We start from the raw sequence: 20,325 nt of genomic DNA, 5'->3' as shown, positions 1-20,325 counted from the left end.
CATGGCCAGCTGAACCCAGTTCTGTAGTGACACCTCAAGCACTGCGATGCAGTGCCTTAGACCGCTGGACCACTCGGGAGGCCCTGAAGTTACTGGGCCGAAAAATGAATGTGCTGTTTTATATCTCTCAGATACAAGACAGACACGTCAAAACATACTTCCTTTTGATTACATTTTTAACTATTGATTTTTCCATGAATGAATCTGTTATTCAATGCGTTTCTATAGGCTAATAGCAATAAGGCCAAATTCAATGTTTCATCAAATCGTTTTTATATATTTTTTTTATACCTACAGGGGTCCTACAATTTTAACTCAAATAGCTAAATTATCCTTGGTATGGTTATCTTAAAATACATCCAAAATCACTTCGCTGTCACGCCTCCCTTGGAGATGTGGAGAATTTTGTATTGTAAAAACGGTTTGAGTGGTCCGCTGGGTTTGATTGGATGTTACATTTCAAGAACCCTCCCCTGGTTCCTGGCCATTCTGCCGCACTAGGTGAGACAAAATAATTGCCACCCCTACTAGAATAATCCCATTAAGCAAAATGACTTTGGAAAGATGTCTAAAATACTTATTTTTCCAGACGTTGAAGGTTTAGGTTCTGAATGAAAGGTGAAAATAAATATTTTCCAGACGTTGAAAATAAATATTTTTCGGAAGTTGAAATTAAGTTAATTTACAGTTCTGAATAAAAGTTGAAAAGATGTAATTTAAAGAAATCTATGTTTGGAGCAAATAAAGGCTGGTCCAGACTGGATAAAATCTAAACTAAACATAGTCTGCAAAAAATGTAATAAAGATTACGTGCTTGCTGAAGTAGGCCTATAGCCTACAGTGTTACCTGAAATTGAATTTTAGGAATGCCCATCTATGTGGTAGGCCTACCATTTGTAAAACACAAAAAAAGACCGGGGTGTAGCCTACCATGTCGGTCCGCAATGGAATTTTATGCCCATCCATGTGGCGGGCCCACTGTTTGTTAAACAGGCAGTTGCCATGGCTTTATTAGACTGGCATTTGCCTGGGGCTTCCAGATCACTAATTTCGCCGCTGAACGCGAGAGATTTAGATCATATGAGAGGAGAGAAACAGAGAGAAAGAGAGACAGACAGCTGGACACAGAGAGAAGCAGAGAGACAAACATAGATTGAGAGAGAGAGAGAGAGAGAGAGAGACAAACATAGATTGAGAGAGAGAGAGAGAGAGAGAGAGAGAGAGAGAGAGAGAGAGAGAGAGAGAGAGAGAGAGAGAGAGAGAGAGAGAGAGAGAGAGAGAGAGAGAGAGAGAGAGAGAGAGAGAGAGAGAGAGAGAGAGAGAATATGTTAGAATTTAGACGTTATCAGGCCAAGCCTCACTGCCCAAGGGATAAGGTGACCGCAGAAACACACAAATATTAACACATGTACAGTAGTAGTAGGTTGTATGCCCAAAGACTTAAACATGCACATCAGTGGAGGCTCCTCAGAGGAGGAAAGGGAGGACCATCCTACTCAGTGAATTTCATAAAAATAAAAATAGTGAAACATTAAAAAAGTTATTCGTTTTAGATAAAACTATACTAAATACACTGAGTGTACAAAATATTAAGAACACCTGCTCTCTCCATGACATAGACTGACCAGGTGAATCCAGGTGAAAGCTATGATCTCTTATTGATGTTACTTGTTAAGTCCACTTTAATAAGTGTAGATGAAGGGGAGGAGACAAGTTAACAAAGGATTTTTAAGCCTTGAGAAAATTGAGACATGGATTGTGTATGGGTGCCCTTCAGAGGGTGAATGGGCAAGACAAAAGATGTAACTGCCTTTGAAAGTGGTATGGTAGTAAGTGCTAGGCACACCAGTTTGTGTCAAGACCTGCAACGCTGCTAGGTTTTTCACGCTCAACAGTTTCCCGTGTGTATCAAGAATGGCCCACCAATTCTGTTGAAAAATGTTTCTTAAACGGAAGCAAACGGGACGAAACGGGGATAAACCTTCCTGAATTTGTCCAATAGAAACTCTTGTTTGCAACTGTTTGGACTAATTATTACACCATAGATCCGCTAGATGTAGGCAAGAGTGTGCAAGGCGGTATTGAATGCGTCACTGTCTGTCACCTTGTTTACTCCAATTTGTCTTTGGGACCTGTGCACCTACAATACTGTTCAAAAAATTTGGGGTCACTTAGAAATGTCCTTGTTTTTGAATGTTATTTTAATGGACAATTTTTTTAAATATTTTCTTTAAAAAAAAAAGAACATTTCTAAATTACCCCAAACTTTTGAACGGTAGTGTGCATTATAAACTTTCATTAGTAGGCTAGGTTGTAGCAACCTCATGAGGGCTAGGCTATAGGGAAAATGCAAGTATCATGTAGTAATCTAAACCTATCAATGTTACATTGAGCTGAGTGAATGGAATATGAATGACCGTCATCCAATATTCTATAATAGAAATAAGGCCATGCTCATAAAAAAAATCGTCCTCCCTAATCTTAAATGGCATTGACCGCAACTGATGCACACACACACACACACACACACACACACACACACACACACACACACACACACACACACGCACACGCGCGCACACAAAAAGCAATGCATGGTAGAGTTATTGGAGAAAAGAAAACGAATCTGCTGCGCCCTAGTGGCGAAATGTAAACCTATTACTGTAACTATCCTGGAGCATCCAAAAGGTAATTTAGAGCGGAGTAAAATTAGCTTCTTCTTTCGCATTAACTTTTCTCTACACGGAAGATGTAGTCGACGCAGATGTAGGTCAATAGCCTAAATAAATTTTGTCTAAGAAAATGAAAAGCTGACAACGACCATTACACGTCATTTAATTGAGTCATAAATGCAGAAGAGCGATAATTGGGTAAAACACTGCAGGAGGACCGAATTTACTGTATAGGAGAGCACACTGTGGGGGAGAGAAAAGTGTTTTCAGTTGCCAATGTAGCAGAGTCTGTGCGTGCGTGTAGTGTTTGTGATTGCGCATGAGAGAGAGAGAGAGAGAGAGAGAGAGAGAGAACCGTTTTTGGTGTGGCTTGAGGCAGAGAGCGCGTGAGTAAGAAGAGTGTGAGGGCGGGAAAACACTCGGGATTCCTTAAAAGTCGCTTTCTGACTGGTGTATTTCAAGTTGCAGATGCCGACAGATGTGCTCAAAGACAGTATCAGTATCGAGGAAACACTGGTGAAGGTAGGCGAGGATGTTTAAAGAGAATGTGCTGGGCAGCCACCATGTACCTTTTTAACAGTTTATATGGATACAAATATGTCATTACTTAACGCTTACCTCACAAGACATCTGTCAAGAACGTCTATCGCTTGCACGCGTTGTGACCGGATGCGGGAAGTGCTGATGACATAACAGAAGGGCTCCAATTGATTTTGTTTATTCTTTGAGCTTCAAATGTAACTGACATCAAATTGTTCATGGGCAGGAGGCCATTCAGTTCTTAAAGGTGCTCTGCGTCTCTTTGTGTGTGTGTGTTTGAGCCTGTGTGTGAGCGTGTGTGCTTGTGTGAGAGAGAAAGAGACAGACATACATCGAGAGATGAAGCTAGAAAGGGAGATGGAGAGATATAGAGGGGGGTAGAGAGAGGCAGAAGCAGTGTAGATGTTAATAATGAGGGGGATAGACACAGAGTGAGATAATGTAATGTATGTGACTCGGGCTTTCTATTTCAGATCACACTAAAAGTGATGACATGTCAGGCACAGAGTGACTAGCCCACTGTCTATTACAGTCAAATTGGTTCAAGTTTTCCCGGAGACAGCTGAGGATGTGGTAGTATACTAGGTACCGCAGCATTGCGCAGCATTGCACATGGAAGCCACATCACACTCCTTGCTATCTATACAATTGTATGTGTGTATGGTAAGCTGCTACAGAGTGTGGAATTCTGATGGAAATGTGGACTCAAAGTCAGAGCCTGGTTGGTCCATGTTATATGGGAATTTATAAACTGGGTGGTTTGAGCCCTGAATGCTGATTGGCTGAAAGCCATGGGTAAATCAAAAAAGTACTTTTTACTGTTCTAGTTATGTTGGTAACCATTTTATAATAGCAATAATGCACTCCGCCTTGCATCGTGCTTAAGAACAGCCCTTAGCCGTGGTACAGTATCTTGGCCATATACCACACCCTCTCGGGCATTATTGCTTAAATATTGTGTATATTTATTTATTTGTCTCTCTTTCAGTGTGATAGTATGACTCTGTCCAGTGCCCCGCCTTTACGCAGAGGAAGTACCCCTCTGCCAATCAAACACCAACTCAGACGGGAAGAAGCTGTTCATGATGATTGTGATTGGACATCAGGGTTGGCTGGACCTTCTCCTCCTCCAATCAGTTTCAGCCTGGCGAAGGATGAGACCATCACCTCAGCAGTAGAGAGGAGACCCCCCTCTGAAGGGCCCTTTCGAATTGCCCTGCTGGGTCAGAATGGGGTGGGCAAGTCATGCCTTGCTATCGCCTTGGCTGGGGATTTGGATCGAACTGCATCTGTGGATTCTGAAGGTGCATTGGTGTTTGGATGTTGACAAAAATATATGAAAGAAACATCTGCTTGTGACCCGTCTAGTTTTTCCACAGACTGACCACTGTTTTTACAAAAATTGGCCTATGATACTAACAGGTTAAATGTGTGCCGGGCAAATCACCCCAACATTTTGTATGTCTTGTAAAAAAAAAACGTAAGCTGAAAACCTTATTTCCACCATCTCCCACCTGAGACTTCCCTGATATGTCTCTCTCTCCCCCTCAGGGGAGGGCTATGTGCACACTGTTACCGTGGACGACGAGGACTGCACCATCCTTATCTACGACAACTGGAGGCAGGTGAGCCTAACAGCACATCTGTGGTCGCACTCTACCCCAGCCTTCTCTCTCCCACTCCTTACCCTTTGTCTTTCCTCATGGACTAACTCTTAATGTGGGAGTTTCCCTGTGGGAGTTTCCCCTGTGGGACTCTATTATTGACTGGCTTGGAAGCTTCTTATCATGTTATTTTCCACAAGTTTACCCCTGTTGCCCTGGGTATTCTTCAAACGTGTTCATGGATGTGTAAGGGAGGGAGCTGCTCGCTGAGCAGATGTACAGTACTGGGGACATATTCTCCTTCTGCTGTTCCTGACCCAGCTGGGGGTTGGGTATTGTAGTAGCTCTCCAGTCTGAAATAACAAGATTTTGTGAATTTGGGTCTTTCCTTTTTGTTGACCTTATATAGATTTATTTTATTGCGATTCTGTTTATCTAATTGCATCACTGACGTTGTTCTCTGGTTGTCTTGTGTGAGAGACCAAGATATGTTGGTGATGCTGCTCTGTCTATTATGTTCAGTAGAATATGAGTTAGCCTTTTGATGCAGTCCAGTCTCAAGAGTGAAATCTTAAATTCAGATTTTAGAATTACAATTTAGCTTTTCTCACTGAGTGTCCCTGAATCATTTTCAGTGACTTATGAACGATTCACTCGAAGGGCATCCAGTGTGTGTGTGTGTGTGTGTGTGTGTGTGTGATTGTATTCTCTGCGTGTGTCATCCGTAATTGACGTGGTTCCCAGTTGGTGTGGTATGGTAATTTGTCTCTAGGCAGCGGGGAATCATAGAATGAAAGAGCACAGGGCTCCACTCTCAGTCTTGACTGCTGCAGGCAGCACACTTTCACTGCATACCACCAGAACAATATGCAATCATTTGTTTGACATTTTTGAAAAAACACAATCACACGGTCAGGGCTATGGGCCAGAAGGTTGAAGGTTCCCTGCCTGTTTCATTATACTACTATCAGTGCCGGCTGCAGACAATGATCAGCTAGGGGGGAATCTGATTTTCAACATTTTGATATTGATATTTATACTTTTTTAAATATAAGCAACACATTTTCTACCAACAGGTTTCTGTGACAATGCACCACACAACCAATAAACAAAGCATACCGAATTCGGGCACTTCAATATCATGGTTTGCGTTTTCAATGCCACAATAAATAGACTATGTCAATCTCGACAAACAGAAAATACATCCCTCCCTACCTTGTCGGCCTACCCAGTATCGAAGGTTTGGCTTGACAATCTCCGAATGTCATTCAACTTTTTGGTGTTCTGTAATAGATGTCACTTTCCAGTCATCAAATGGTTGCTGCACAATTTGGATTGATTGATTTTATTTATCAGTAAAAAAAATACATATATATACTAGAGGTCGACCGATTATGATTTTTTTCAACGCCGATACCGATTATTGGAGGACCAAAAAAATCCGATACCGATTATTTATTTGTAATAATGACAATTACAACAATACTGAATGAACCCTTATTTTAACTTAATATAATACATCAATAAAATCAATTTAGCCTCAAATAAATAATGAAACATGTTCAATGTGGTTTAAATAATGCAAAAACAAAGTGTTGGAGAAGAAAGTAAAAGTGCAATATGTGCCATGTAAGAAAGCTAACGTTTAAGTTCCTTGCTCAGAACATGAGAACATATGAAAGCTGGTGGTTCCTTTTAACATGAGTCTTCAATATTCCCACGTAAGAAGTTTTAGGTTGTAGTTATTATAGGAATTATAGGACTATTTCTCTCTATACGATTTGTATTTCATTACCTTTGACTATTGGATGTTCTTATAGGCACTTTAGTATTGCCAGTTTAACTGTATAGCTTCCATCCCTCTCCTCGCCGCTACCTGGGCTCGAACCAGGAACACATCGACAACAGCCACCCTCGAAGCGGCGTTACCCATGAAGAGCAAGGGGAACAACTACTCCAAGTCTCAGAGCGAGTGACGTTTGAAACGCTATTAGCGCGAACCCCGCTAACTAGCTAGCCATTTCACATCGGTTACACCAGCCTAATCTCGGGAGTTGATAGGCTTGAAGTCATAAACAGTGCAATGCTTGAAGCATTGCGAAGAGCTGCTGGCAAAACGCACGAAAGTGCTGTTTGAATGAATGCTTACGAGCCTGCTGGTGCCTACCATCGCTCAGTCAGACTGCTCTATCAAATCATATACTTAATTATAACATAATAACACACAGAAATACGAGCCTTAGGTCATTAATATGGTAGAATCCGGAAACTATCATCTCAAAAACAAAACCTTTTTTCTTTCAGTGAAATACAGAACCGTTCCATATTTTATCTAACGGGTGGCATCCATAAGTCTAAATATTCCTGTTACATTGCACAACCTTCAATGTTATGTCATAATTACGTAAAATTCTGGCAAATTAGTTCGCAATGAGCCAGGCGGCCCAAACTGTTGCATATACCCTGACTCTGTGTGCAATGAACGCAAGAGAAGTGACACAATTTCACCTGGTTAATATTGCCTGCTAACCTAGATTTCTTTTAGCTAAATATGCAGGTTTAAAAATATATACTTCTGTGTATTGATTTTAAGAAAGGCATTGATGTTTATGGTTAGGTACACGTTGGAGCAACGACAGTCCTTTTTCGCGAATGCGCACTGCATCGATTATATGCAACGCAGGACACGCTAGATAAACTAGTAATATCATCAACCATGTGTAGTTATAACTAGGGATTATGATTGATTGATTGATTGTTTTTTATAAGATAAGTTTAATGCTAGCTAGCAACTTACCTTGGCTTCTTACTGCATTCGCGTAACAGGCGGGCTCCTCGTGAAGCAAGTGGTTAGAGCGTTGGACTAGTTAACCGTAAGGTTGCAAGATTGAATCCCTGAGCTGACAAGGTAAAAATCTGTCGTTCTGCACCTGAACAAGGCAGTTAACCCACCGTTCCTAGGCCGTCATTGAAAATAAGAATGTGTTCTTAACTGACTTGCCTAGTTAAATAAAGGTGTAAAAAAAAAAAATCGGCAAAATCGGCGTCCAAAATTACCGATTTCCGATTGTTATGAAAACTTGAAATCGGCCCTAATTAATCGGCCATTCCGATTAATCGGTCGACCTCTAATATATACACACAGTACAAAGATTTTTAAAAGTGACCGGGATTGCATAATAAAGTCGGGGACTTATTTCCAGTATGGTCCATATTTATTACATAAATACAAACACAATTACATATACAGTATATAAACACATTACAGAGATACAGAGAAAAAAAATGTTATACTGTTCACACATTAGCCAGCTTTTGACATGCTTTTTAAAAGTGGTTATGGTTGGTATGGCTCTGAGTTGCTGTGGTAGTTAAAATATGTTCTTACCAGATAGACTCTTATATTTAAAACAATGAATATTAGTGTCTCTGGCTCTGGTATTATGCTGGTGGGCATCTTTAATAAATGAAAAATTGTTGGATAGGTACCTGGGGACTGAGGCTGTAATAATTATGTGGACCAGACTAAGCCTAGCTGCTTAAAATGCTCAACCTCCAGATGAGTATGAGTGGGGAGTTTAAGTAAAATTCTTACAAGCTTGTTTTGGCTGGTCTGTAGCTTATTGTTTAGATGTTTGGGGCTGCTGGTGAACCATGATGTGCAGGCATAATCAAAGTGACACTGGACTAGTGCACTTGCCAGAGTCTTTAGGGTGTCTATCAGTGGAGGCTCCTCCTCAGTGGATTTCATAAAAAATAAAATGGTTGAACATTAAAAAAATAATCATCTTTAGATAAAACTATTCTAAATATATTCACATGTCACCAAATATTTGATTAAAACACACTGTTTTGCAATGAAGGTCTACAGTAGCCTCAGCTGCACTGAGATAGCATTATGGTGTAGCCGGGGTAGCACTATGGTGTAGCCGGAGGACAGCTAGCTTATGTTCTCCTCTGGGTACATTTACTTCAATACAAAACCTAGGAGGCTCATGGTTCTCACCCCCTTCCATAGATAGAATTATGACAACTTCTGGAGGATGTCCTCCAACCTATCAGAGCTCTTGCAGCATGAACTGACATGTTGTCCACCCAATCAAAGGATCAGAGAATGAATCTAGTATTGAAAGCATAAGCTACAGCTAGCTAGCACTGCAGTGCATAAAATGTGGTAGTTGACTCAAAGAGAGAGAAAGACAATAGTTTAACAGTTTTGAACAAATTAATTTCTTCTAAAGTTAAGGAGAAGCAAGCGAGAGAGGGAGAGAGAGAAAAACAAAGATAGCTATATTTCGTAGTAGATTGTTACACTTTCACTTTCACCTACTTAGCTAGTGTCAAATGCAGCTAGCTAGTTTAGCATACTCAAACACCCAGCTCAAACAGAGAGGAATGCTATGTTAGCTAGAGGGCTATGTCAATCCAACACTGGAACTCTTCCATAAGCTTTTGGCTTTATTAATTTATAGCCACCTGGGCCCGCCGATGTAACTGCTAAACTGACTACGCTGTACTACATGATTGTAGCGGGTTTACTAACGCCTTAGTTCTAGTAGCTATGCCTATGTTGACTATGGTGTCACAACGATGTAGGCTGTTTGTAGCAGTTAGCAGTCATGATATGAAGGTTTTGCATGGAAAGGTTTTTTCGCCTGGTCACAGACAGCTGATGTGTTCGGCACTGAAGTCCACATGCGAAGGAAAAAGGTGAGAGGAGGAGAGGGCATAGATAGATGCGAGAAGGAATTATATATACAACAAGCTGTTTGTATGTGCCTGGTATGAAAATGAACTGTGTTTGAGTGTGATCAGGGGTGTATTCATTGCGCCAATTCTGTTGAAAAATGTTTCTTAAACGGAAGCAAACGGAACAAAACAAGGATAAACAACTGAATTTGTCCAGTAGAAACTCATGTTTGCAACTGTTGGACTAATGATTACACCCCAGATCAGCTAGATGCAGGCAAGAGTGTGCAAGGCGGTATTGAATGTGTCACTGTCTAACAGCTTGATTACTCATAATTCTCTCGACCTGTGCACCTACGTTGTAAACTTTCATTCATAGGCTAGGTTGTAGCAACCTCATGATGAGTACAGGGAACATTTGAATATCATGTAGTAGCCTAAACCTGACGATGTTACATTGAGCTGGGTGAATGAAATATGAATGATAGTCATCCAGTATGCTGTAATATAAATAAGGCCATGGTCATAAACATTTTTTATTATCCTCCCTCATCTTAAAAGGCACCGACTGCCACTGGTGTCTATAGCTAGGTTTTCATCCAAATCAGATTTCCATGTGAATATTCTAAAATCTGCAAATAACTTTTGCAGTTAAATTTCCTTGTACCGAATAAAAAAATAAACGTTCAATGGGTTTACAACTCTAGTGCCTACTGATGGTTTTGTCACACAAAAAATTTGTTTAGGTATAGTGAATGTGCCCACTTTAGCCAAGAGCTCGCAGATACAGTGTGGGTATAGCCTACATGATGAGATTATTATGGACAAAAGTGTGAGATTATTTTTCAAACGGCAGCCAAGCATCAATCATCATGTTACCCGAATAAGACTCTCAATATTTATTGAAAGGAGCATCAAGCTTATCACTGTGCACTTTCACCACCCTGTGAAGTTCATCATAACTTATTTCATCTGTAGTCTAACTGCATGCTTTCCCATGATGTTGTGCTATTTTTTGTCTGACGTACTTTAATGGCATTAAAAGGTTGGATGGAAACCTGGTTAATGTCAAGTCATTTTGAGGATGCTGGAATTATATTATTGACGAACGTGCACATGCCTACAGGAGACTTTTTGATGTAGCTTAATCAGATTTTAACATTGTGACTGGTTGTGTTTATGCCAAATATAAAAGGTAATACATTTTAAAAGTTAAATGACAAATATTTAAGCTATATTGAAGCATTAGGTTCTAGGTGCGCCAGGACTAGCCGCTTGAATTGGAGAGGAGGCAGAGCCTGCTTTAAGCTTTCCTGAATAACTAGGCCTGCCTGGAGCATATGTGGCCACATTATTATAGGACGACTTGGGAGAATGATGATCTGCAACAGACAGCGTATCTCTAGAATTTTGTACTCACTTAAAAACAATAATGCAATTATTCATGGCATTGTGGTGTTGTAGGCTAGTCTAGGTAGGATAATTGTATTGTCCCTAAACAAGATCAATAGGGGAGCTTGTTGAGCTGCGTGTCTTGTCTTCAAGTTTAAAGTTTTAATGTCACATACACAACTACAGTGAAATGCCTTTCTTGCAAACTCAAAACCCAACAATGCAATAATCAATAGCAATGTATTACTAGGAAAAAAACACACAAGAAATAAGAATAGGAAATATAAATCGCATAATAAAGTAAGTATACTATAGGCAGGAAATATTTAAGAAGTCAGATCCAATACCATATTTACATGTGCAGGGATACTGGAGTGATGGAGGTAGATATGTATAGGGGTAAGGGGACTAGGCAACAGGATAAACAGAATAGCAGCAGCTTGCATGTGAGTGGTTGTGCAGGTGTGTACAGTCGGTATGAATGTATGTGCATATTATGTGTGAGTGAGCAAATTATGGAGTGATTGTTTGTGTGTGTTAGGGCCCTGTGAGTGTGCATAGAGACAAATATGGAAATAAAGATATAAGGTAAACTCAGTCCGTGTAGCTATTTTGTTCTCTTTTTATCAGTCGTATTGCTTGGGGATAGAAGCTGTTCAAGAGCCTGTTTGTGTCAGACTTGATGCACTGCTATCTCTTGCTGTGAAGCAGCAGAGAAAATAATCTATGTCTTGTGTGGTTGGGGTCTTTGACGATTTTCCAGGCCTTCTTTTCACACCGCCTGATATAGAGGTCCTGGATGGCAGGGAGCTCGGCCCCAGTGATGTACTGAGCTGTCCGCACAACCCTCTGTAGCGCCATGCGATTGAGGGCGGTGCTATTGCCATACCAAGCAGTGATGCAGCCAGTCAATATGCTCTCAATGGTACAGCTGTAGAACCTTTTCAGGATTTGAGGGCCCATGCCAAACTTTTTCAACCTCCTGAGGGGGAAGAGACACTGTCGCACCTTCTTCATGACTGCATGTGTGTTTGGACCATTTTAAGTCTTTAGTGATTTGGACAATGAGGAACTTGAAGCTGTCTACCTGCTCTACTGCTGCCCCGTCGATGTGGATGGGGGCATGCTCACCCCCCCTTTCCTGTAGTCCACGATCAGCTCCTTGGTCTTGCTGATGTTGAGGGAAGGGTTGTTGCTCTGGCACCACACTGCCAGGTTACTGACCTCCCTGTAGGCTGACTCATCATTGCCTAACACCTTCGTTTCGTCAGTGAACTTGATAATGGTGTTGGACTTGTGTTGGTCACATAGTCGTGGGTGAACAGGGAGTACAGGAGGGGCCCCTGTGTTCTTCACTGTTCTTCTCTTAACTTTTCTTTCATGTGTAATGTTGCAGCTGGGCTCTCTGCTGCCTATCAGCTACTCCTATTTGTTCTTGTGGATTCGGCAGGTAGCCTAGTGGTTAGAGCGTTGGACTAGTAACCGAAAGGTTGCAAGATTGAATCCCCGAGCTGACAAGGTGAAAATATGTCGCTCTACCCCTGAACAAGGCAGTTAACCCACTGTTCCTAGGCTGTCATTGAAAATAAGATTTTTTTCTAAACTGACTTGCCTAGTTAAATTAAGGTAAAAAATGTATGCAGCTTTTATGTATGGTTGCTAGTTAGCCTATTGCAGATCTGGATAGAGGGCAGGATAGAAAGTTAGACTGGTAGAAGATATTGACCTGTGGTGTAGTAAAAGTTAGCATGCGTTTGAATTGTAGTGCATAAGGGAAATACCAAATCACCTTGTTATAGGGGAGGCGCATGCAAGCAGATGAGGACATTTGTCTACAATGGAAGAATTTATATAGTAAGTCCTTCAAAAGAGCGAATGTAAACCAGGGAAACCTCCCTCCTCTGTGCCCAATAAAAAAAACACACAACCCTCCCCAAAGCAACAAAAAAACAACCCTTCCCTATTTTGGACCACCGCAGTAAAGTTCGATCTGTCCCTAATGAAATGTGGCTGCTGACCCTCATTCACAAGTTTCTAAAAATGTGCACACTTTATGCAAGGGGGCAGTATTTTCACGTCTGGATGAAAAGCGTGCCCAAAGTATACTGCCTGTTACTCAGGCCCAGAAGCTAGAATATGCATATAATTAGTAGATTTGGATAGAAAACACTCTAAAGTTTCCAAAACTGTTAAAATAATGTCTGTGAGTATAACAGAACTCATATGGCAGGCAAAAACCTGAGAAGTTCCACTTCCTGTTTGAATTTTTTCTGAGGTGGCAGATTTTCAACCAAGCTCTCATTGAAATTACAGCGAGATATTGATGAGTTTTCACTTCCTACGGCTTCCACTAGATGTCAACAGGCAATAGAACTTTGTCTGATGACTCTAATGTGAAGGGGGGCCGAAGGAGACAGGAATGAGTAATCACTGCCACGAGCTGACCATGCTTTCACATGTGCATTTTCATGAGGAGGACCTCCATTCCACCGCTCATCTGAAGTCAATCTAATTCTCCGGTTGGAACGTTATTCAAGATGTATGTTAACAACATTCTAAAGATTGATTCAGTACATCGTTTGACATGTTTCTACTGACTGTTACCGAACTTTTGGACATTTCGTCACGTTATAGTGGACACGCTTTGTGACTTTGGAATTGTTTTTCCAAACGCGCTAACCAAAGTAGCTAATTGGACATAAATAACGGACATTATTGAACAAATCAAGCATTTATTGTGGACCTGGGATTCCTAGGACTGCATTCTGATGATCTACATTTATGATGAGTATTTCTGTTGAAACGATGTGGCTATGCAAAATCACTTGATGTTTTTGGAACTAGTGAATGTAACGCGCCAATGTAAACTCAGATTTTTTGTTATAAATATGAACTTTATCAAACAAAACATGCATGTATTGTGTAACATGAAGTCCTATGAGTGTCATCTGATGAAGATAATCAAAGGTTAGTGATTCATTTTATCTCTATTTCTGCTTTTTGTGAAAGCTATCTTTCGCTGGAAAAATGGCTGTGCTTATTGTGGTTTGGTGGTGACCTAACATAATCGTTTGTAGTGCTTTCGCTGAAAAGCATATTTGAAATCGGACACTTTGGTGGGATTAACAACAAGATTACCTTTAAAATGATATATAAGGGCCTCCCGGGTGGCGCAGTGGTCTAAGGCACTGCATCGCAGTGCTAACTGCGCCACCAGAGTCTCTGGGTTCGCGCCCAGGCTCTGTCGCAGCCGGCCGCGACCGGGAGGCCCGTGGGGCGACGCACAATTGGCATAGCGTCGTCCGGGTTAGGGAGGGTTTGGCCGGTAGGGATATCCTTGTCTCATCGCGCTCCAGCGACTCCTGTGGCGGGCCGGGCGCAGTGCGCGCTAACCAAGGGGGCCAGGTACACGGTGTTTCCTCCGACACATTGGTGCGGCTGGCTTCCGGGTTGGAGGCGCGCTGTGTTAAGAAGCAGTGCGGCTTGGTTGGGTTGTGCTTCGGAGGACGCATGGCTTTCGACCTTCGTCTCTCCCGAGCCCGTACGGGAGTTGTAGCGATGAGACAAGATAGTAATTACTAGCGATTGGATACCACGAAAATTGGGGAGAAAATGGGATAAAATAAAAAATAAAAAAAATAATAAAAAAAAAGATATATATGTTTGAGGAATTTTAATTATGAGATTTCTGTTGTTTGAATTTGGCACCCTGCACTTTCACTGGCTGTTGTCATATCGATCCCGGTAGCGGGATGCAGCCATAAGAAGTTATTAAGGAGAAGTATATCTTTAATTCTATGCATAACACTTGTATCTTTCATCAACGTTTATGATGAGTATCCCTGTAAATTGATGTGGCTCTCTGCAAAATCACCGGATGTTTTGGAGTTAAAACATTACTGAAAATAACGCGCCAATGTAAACTGAGATTTTTGGATATAAATATGAACTTTATCTAACAAAACATACATGTATTGTGTAACATGAAGTCCTATGAGTGCCATCTGATGAAGATCATCAAAGGTTAGTGATTCATTTTCTCTCTATTTCTGCTTTTTGTGACTCCACTCTTTGGCTGGAAAATGGCTGTGTTTTTCTGTGACTAGGCGCTGACCTAACATAATCGCATGGTATGCTTTCGTCGTAAAGCCTTTTTGAAATCGGACACTGTGGTGGGATTAACAACAAGTTTATCTTTAAAATGGTGTATAATACTTGTATGTTTGAGAAATTTTAATTATGAGATTTCTGTTGTTTGAATTTGGCGCCCTGCACTTTCACTGGCTGTTGTCAAATCGATCCCTGTAACGGGATTTGAGCCATAAGAAGTTTTAAGACACATAAAAATATGTGTAGCCAAATGTTCCTATCATTTTGAAACCTGGCAGCAGGGTTAACCGCTTTCTTATTCATAGGAATAACATATACACTACATGACCAAAAGTATGTGGACACCTGCTTGTCGAACATCTCATTCCAAAATTATGGGTATTAATATGGAGTTGGTCCCCCCTTTGCTGCTGTAACAGCCTCCACTCTTCTGGAAAGGATTTCCACTAGATTTTGGAACATTGATGCGGGGACTTCAGCCACTAGAGCATTAGTGAGGTCGGGCACAGATGTTGGGAAATTAGGCCTTGTTCGCTGTCAGCCTTCCAATTCATCCCAAAGGTATTCGATGGAGTTGAGGTTAGGGCTCTGTGCAGGCCAGTCAAGTTCTTCCACACCGATCTCGACAAACCATTTCTGTATGGACCTTGCTTTCTGCACGGGGCCATTGACTTGCTGAAACAGGAAAGGGCCTTACCCAAACTGTTTCCACAAAGTTGGAAGCACAGAATTGTCTAGCATGTCATTTTATGCTGTAGCGTTAAGATTTCCCTTCACTGGAACTAAGGGGCCTAGTCCGAACCATGAAAAACAGTCCCAGACCATTATTCCTCCTCCACCATACCATACAGTTGGCACTATGCATTCGGGCAGGTAGTGTTTTCCTGACATCCGCCAAACCCAGATTTGTCCGTCAGACTGCCAGATGGTGAAGCGTGATTCATCACTCCAGAGAACGCGTTTCCACTGCTCCAGAGTCCAATGGCGGCGAGCTTTGCACCACTCCAGCCGACGCTTGGCATTGTGCATGGTGATCTTAGGCTTGTGAGCAGCTGCTCGGCCATGGTAACCCATTTCATGAAGCTCCCAACGAACAGTTCTTGTGCTGACGTTGCTTCCAGAGGCAGTTTTGGAACTCGGTAGTGAGTGTTGCAACCGAGGACAGGCGATTTTTATGCACTTTAGCACTCACCGGTCCCATTCTGTGAGCTTATGTGCCCTACCACTTTGCAGCTGAGCCGTTGTTGCTCCTATACGTTTCCACTTCACAATAGGAGTACTTACAGTTGACTGGGGCAGATCTAGAAGGGCAGAAATTTGACAAACTGACTTGTTGGAAAGGTGGCATACTGTGACGGTGCCATGTTGAAAGTAACTGAGCTCTTCAGTAAGGTCATTCTGCCAATGTTTGTCTAGGGAGATGGCATGGCTGTGTGCTCGATTTTATACACCTGTCAGCAACAGGTGTGGCTGAAATAGACAAAACCACTCATTTGAAGGGGTGTCCACATACTTTTATATATATAGTGTAGATTTGGTTGTTCTATACAAGTACAAGTATGGCCTTTCTTATAAATAGGAGTGTATTCTTATTGAAATTCATATGACAAAATGGAAGGTAAAGTGGTATGATTGTGGTGATCTCTCTCTCTCTCTCAGGACCTGTCTGATCTCCAGTGTGAGGTGTGTGTCCTGGTGTTCTCTGTGACGGACAGGCGGAGTTTCCACCGCACCGCCCAACTCCGCCTCCTCCTCAGGGAGACGCAACCGCAAACTCCCATCATCCTCGTGGGCAACAAGAGCGACCTGGTCCGTTCACGTGAGGTCAGCACTCAAGGTGAGGCAGCTTGGCCCTCTCTTTGTTACAGGACTGCGATGGAATGATGTCCCCCATTGTCTCTGCAACCTTAAGATGCTTTGTATAACCTGCACTGTCCTAGCGGATACCTTTCCCTAAAGATTATCTCTCCCTATATCTTTCCCTTTGCTCCCGCACATTGGCTAACCGGCCTATCTGCATTGTGTCCCACCACCCGCCAACCCCTCTTTTTACGCTACTGCTACTCTCTATTTATCATATATGCATAGTTACTTTAACCATACCTACATGTACATATTACCTCAATAAGCCTGACTAACCAGTGTCTGTATATAGCCTTGCTACTGTTATTTTCACATGTCTTTTTACTGTTGTTTTATTTCTTTACTTACCGGTACCTACACACACACACACACACACACACACACACACACACACACACACACACACACACACACACACACACACACACACACATACCTTTTTTCAAACTATTGGTTAGAGCCTGTAAGTAAGCATTTCACTGTAAGGTCTACACCTGTTGTATTCGGCGCACGTGACAAATAAACTTTGATTTGATTTGACCTTTCCCTAAAGATTATCTCTCTCTATACCTTTCCCTAAAGATTATCTCTCCCTATACCTTTCCCTATAGATTATCTCTCCGTATACCTTTCCCTATAGATTATCTCTCCCTATAGATGCTCTCTCCTCTCATTGCCTTATTCCTGCCTGCCATCTCCACCCTGTGTGTTGTCAGGTTGAGTTCTATACTGTATCTCTGCAGGGTACTGCTGTGGGGGGAGATTTACAGGAATACAGACGGAAAGTGGCACAGCGCTTCAGCTGCAGTGCAGTGTGGGAGTATGGGGGGAGGGGATGTGCATGCTGAGAACTGTGCATGAGATACTGAGAACACACACCCTATTCATCTAAACGTACATATCAACTGAGGATATGGCTGTGTGGTGTGTTCAGAAGACCAGCCTGAGCTCGGCTGTTTGGTTCCCTCAACCTATAACACACAAAACTTTTGTTCTTTCAAACTTTCTCCATTTCACCCCCACCCGTCTCTGTGTGATAAGTGTTTCTCCAGAATGCAGTTCTTCAGACCTAGACGTTTTTGGATTCAGTGTTATGTAATCTCAGAGCCAAGAGCCTTTGTCTGAGTAGGCCTGAGGCAGAGAGTAAGGCATTCTGATGAATTGCTTTCACAGGCATCGGTTGAAATCTCCTTCAGGAGAGAAAAAAACATTTACCATACCTCTCTTCAACTCTAATAACAAACACAGTTTTAATTAGGACCAATTAGGGCATTTGCTTCTCACCATCTTTCATCGTCTGGCGTCTCATTCCCGGGATCTCTGTCTTGCACTCTATCTTTTATTGTCAGGCGGTGGGTAACTGGTGCAGTGAATCAGGCGCAGGAGAGCAGAAATGAGTGTACAAGGTATTTAATTCCACGACAGCACCAGTATACAGACAATACTCAAGGTGCGGAGAAATACCGGTCACTCGAAAATAACGGGCGTAAATACATAACCCGGCAAACATAACCAGCCGACAAGTACCGACATGAACAATCAATAAACACGCACACTAACATGTGGGAAACAGAGGGTTAAATAATGAACATGTAATTAGGGAATAGACCCCAGGTGTGTAGAAAACAAAGACAAAGCAAATGGAAGATGAAAAGTGGATCGGCGATGGCTAGAAGACCGGTGACGTCGACCGCCGAACGCCGCCTGAACAAGGAGAGGGACCGACTTCGGCGGAAGTCGTGACATTTATATGTGCTTAAAACATCTTTTTAATAAATGCTTTCAATATGTGTGTATTTGTCCTGGGAATACTAGTCTGTAATGACACAATAAATCCATAGAGGCAGGGATATTGAAGTGTATCTGATGTCAACCAGAGAGGACCTGGGCTGAGTCACAGGACAATGACATAATAAGAGGTGCTTTATCATGTAACTAATATGGATGAACCTGTGACACCAGCACATCACTGTGTACCCACCCAAAATGTTCTCATCCAAAATGTGTTTCCCACTGACAACTGTGCTTATGGGTGTCTTTCTTTTTCCCTCATCATCGTCTCCCTTTTTCTCTCTCTTCTCTCAGAGGCCCTCACCAGCGCTTCTCTGTTTGACTGTCTATATGTAGAGATGTCAGCCTCTCTGGATCACCGCACGGCAGAGCTCCTGGAGTATGCTGTGAGGTTAGCCAGGGGCCTCAGCCCGGTGCCTCCAGGGGCCTGTGGGCACGACATGGCTGGCGGCCGGGAGAGCATCACCCACCGTGCCAAGCGTTTCCTCACTAGCCTGGTCCCACGCTACCCCCGCGAGAGGGAACGAGACGGGGGCAAGTTCTTTAGACAAAAGTCCCGGTCCTGCCATGACCTGGGTGCCCTGTGATCAGGGATGATGGAAGGGATAGAAAGAGAGAGGGTTGGCTAGAAAGAGAGAGGGGTGGCTGGAAAGAGAGAGGGGTGGCTAGGAAGAGAGAGGGGTGGCTAGAAAGAGAGAGGGTGGCTAGAAAGAGAGAGGGGTGGCTAGAAAGAGAGGGGTGGCCAGAAAGAGAGAGTGGTGGCTAGAAAGAGAGGGGTGGCTAGAAAGAGAGGGGTGGCTAGAAAGAGCAAGAGGGAAATAAGATGTAAGTAATCGCAAAATGGAGATGGATTCGAAGAGGTAAATTATGGTAATGAGAAAAGTGAGTGTCAATGTGTGAGTGTAAAAGTGAGTGATGGGAAGAGGATACAGTTGTGGGGGATGACACATGCATAAAGCAGAGAAGAGCAGGAAGAGAGAATGGCATTAAAGAAGAGATGGATGTTTCTGGGTTTATTCATGTAAAAATGTTGTACTAGAGAACCATAGGTGATAGATAGAAAACCATTCATTAGCTGTTGAACACCTGTAAATACAACACAAAGCATCATACTGTAGTGGTGTAATTGATTATCCACCTCTATTCCCATGTGATTTCATTGAGGATCAAATAAAATAGTTATAGAAGTCATGAGAAAGGAAGGTGACTCTTTTTATCTATGTATTTGTCTCTGTGTGTTCTGTTACAGTTGAGAGACTTTATAGTGCAGAAACTTCCCTGAAGGCTCTTCGCATTGTAGAAATACACGTAACTGCCAAAGTAAAGGAAACACTTGAGTAAATGAGTGATACAAAGTATATTGAAAGCAGTTGCTTCCACACGTATGGTTCCTGAGTTAATTAAGCGATTAACATCCCATCATGCTTAGGGTCATGTATAAAAATGTCCAGATGCCCATTATTTTGGCTACCATGGCTAGAAGGAGATTTTAGTGACTTTGAAAGAGGGGCCTCAAATGAGTGTGGGGCTTTAAAGGGTGTTTGTGTGTGTCTCAGTCACCAGATCTCAACCTATTGAACACTTATAGGATATTCTGGAGCGACGCCAGAGACAGCATTTTCCACCACCATTAATAAAACACCAAATTATGGAATTTCCCGTGT

General features: G+C 42.2%; 1 protein-coding gene across 1 annotated transcript; it reads left to right on the top strand.

Annotated features, from left to right (window-relative positions):
• The first annotated feature begins 3,140 nt into the window (after positions 1 to 3,140).
• LOC120051869 (GTP-binding protein REM 2-like) lies at positions 3,141 to 19,248 on the top strand. Its single transcript, XM_038998754.1, has 5 exons — positions 3,141 to 3,194; positions 4,201 to 4,516; positions 4,764 to 4,837; positions 16,667 to 16,844; positions 18,956 to 19,248. The coding sequence occupies exons 1-5, from the start codon at positions 3,141 to 3,143 to the stop codon at positions 19,246 to 19,248; spliced, it is 915 nt and encodes a 304-aa protein (XP_038854682.1).
• Positions 19,249 to 20,325: the final 1,077 nt, after the last annotated feature.

The sequence above is a fragment of the Salvelinus namaycush genome, chromosome 8 (assembly GCF_016432855.1).
Source record: "Salvelinus namaycush isolate Seneca chromosome 8, SaNama_1.0, whole genome shotgun sequence".
NCBI lineage: Eukaryota > Metazoa > Chordata > Actinopteri > Salmoniformes > Salmonidae > Salvelinus > Salvelinus namaycush.
Note: the sequence above shows the minus strand (reverse complement) of the source record. Positions and strands in the feature narration are given on the sequence as shown.

Excerpts from the sequence above, each read along its gene's own strand:
- LOC120051869 (XM_038998754.1), top strand. The coding sequence starts at position 3,141 with ATGCCGACAGATGTGCTCAAAGACAGTATCAGTATCGAGGAAACACTG. Across the intron at positions 4,517-4,763 it reads TGCATCTGTGGATTCTGAAG|GGGAGGGCTATGTGCACACT; the intron begins GTGCATTGGTGT and ends TCTCCCCCTCAG. Across the intron at positions 16,845-18,955 it reads ACGTGAGGTCAGCACTCAAG|AGGCCCTCACCAGCGCTTCT; the intron begins GTGAGGCAGCTT and ends CTCTTCTCTCAG.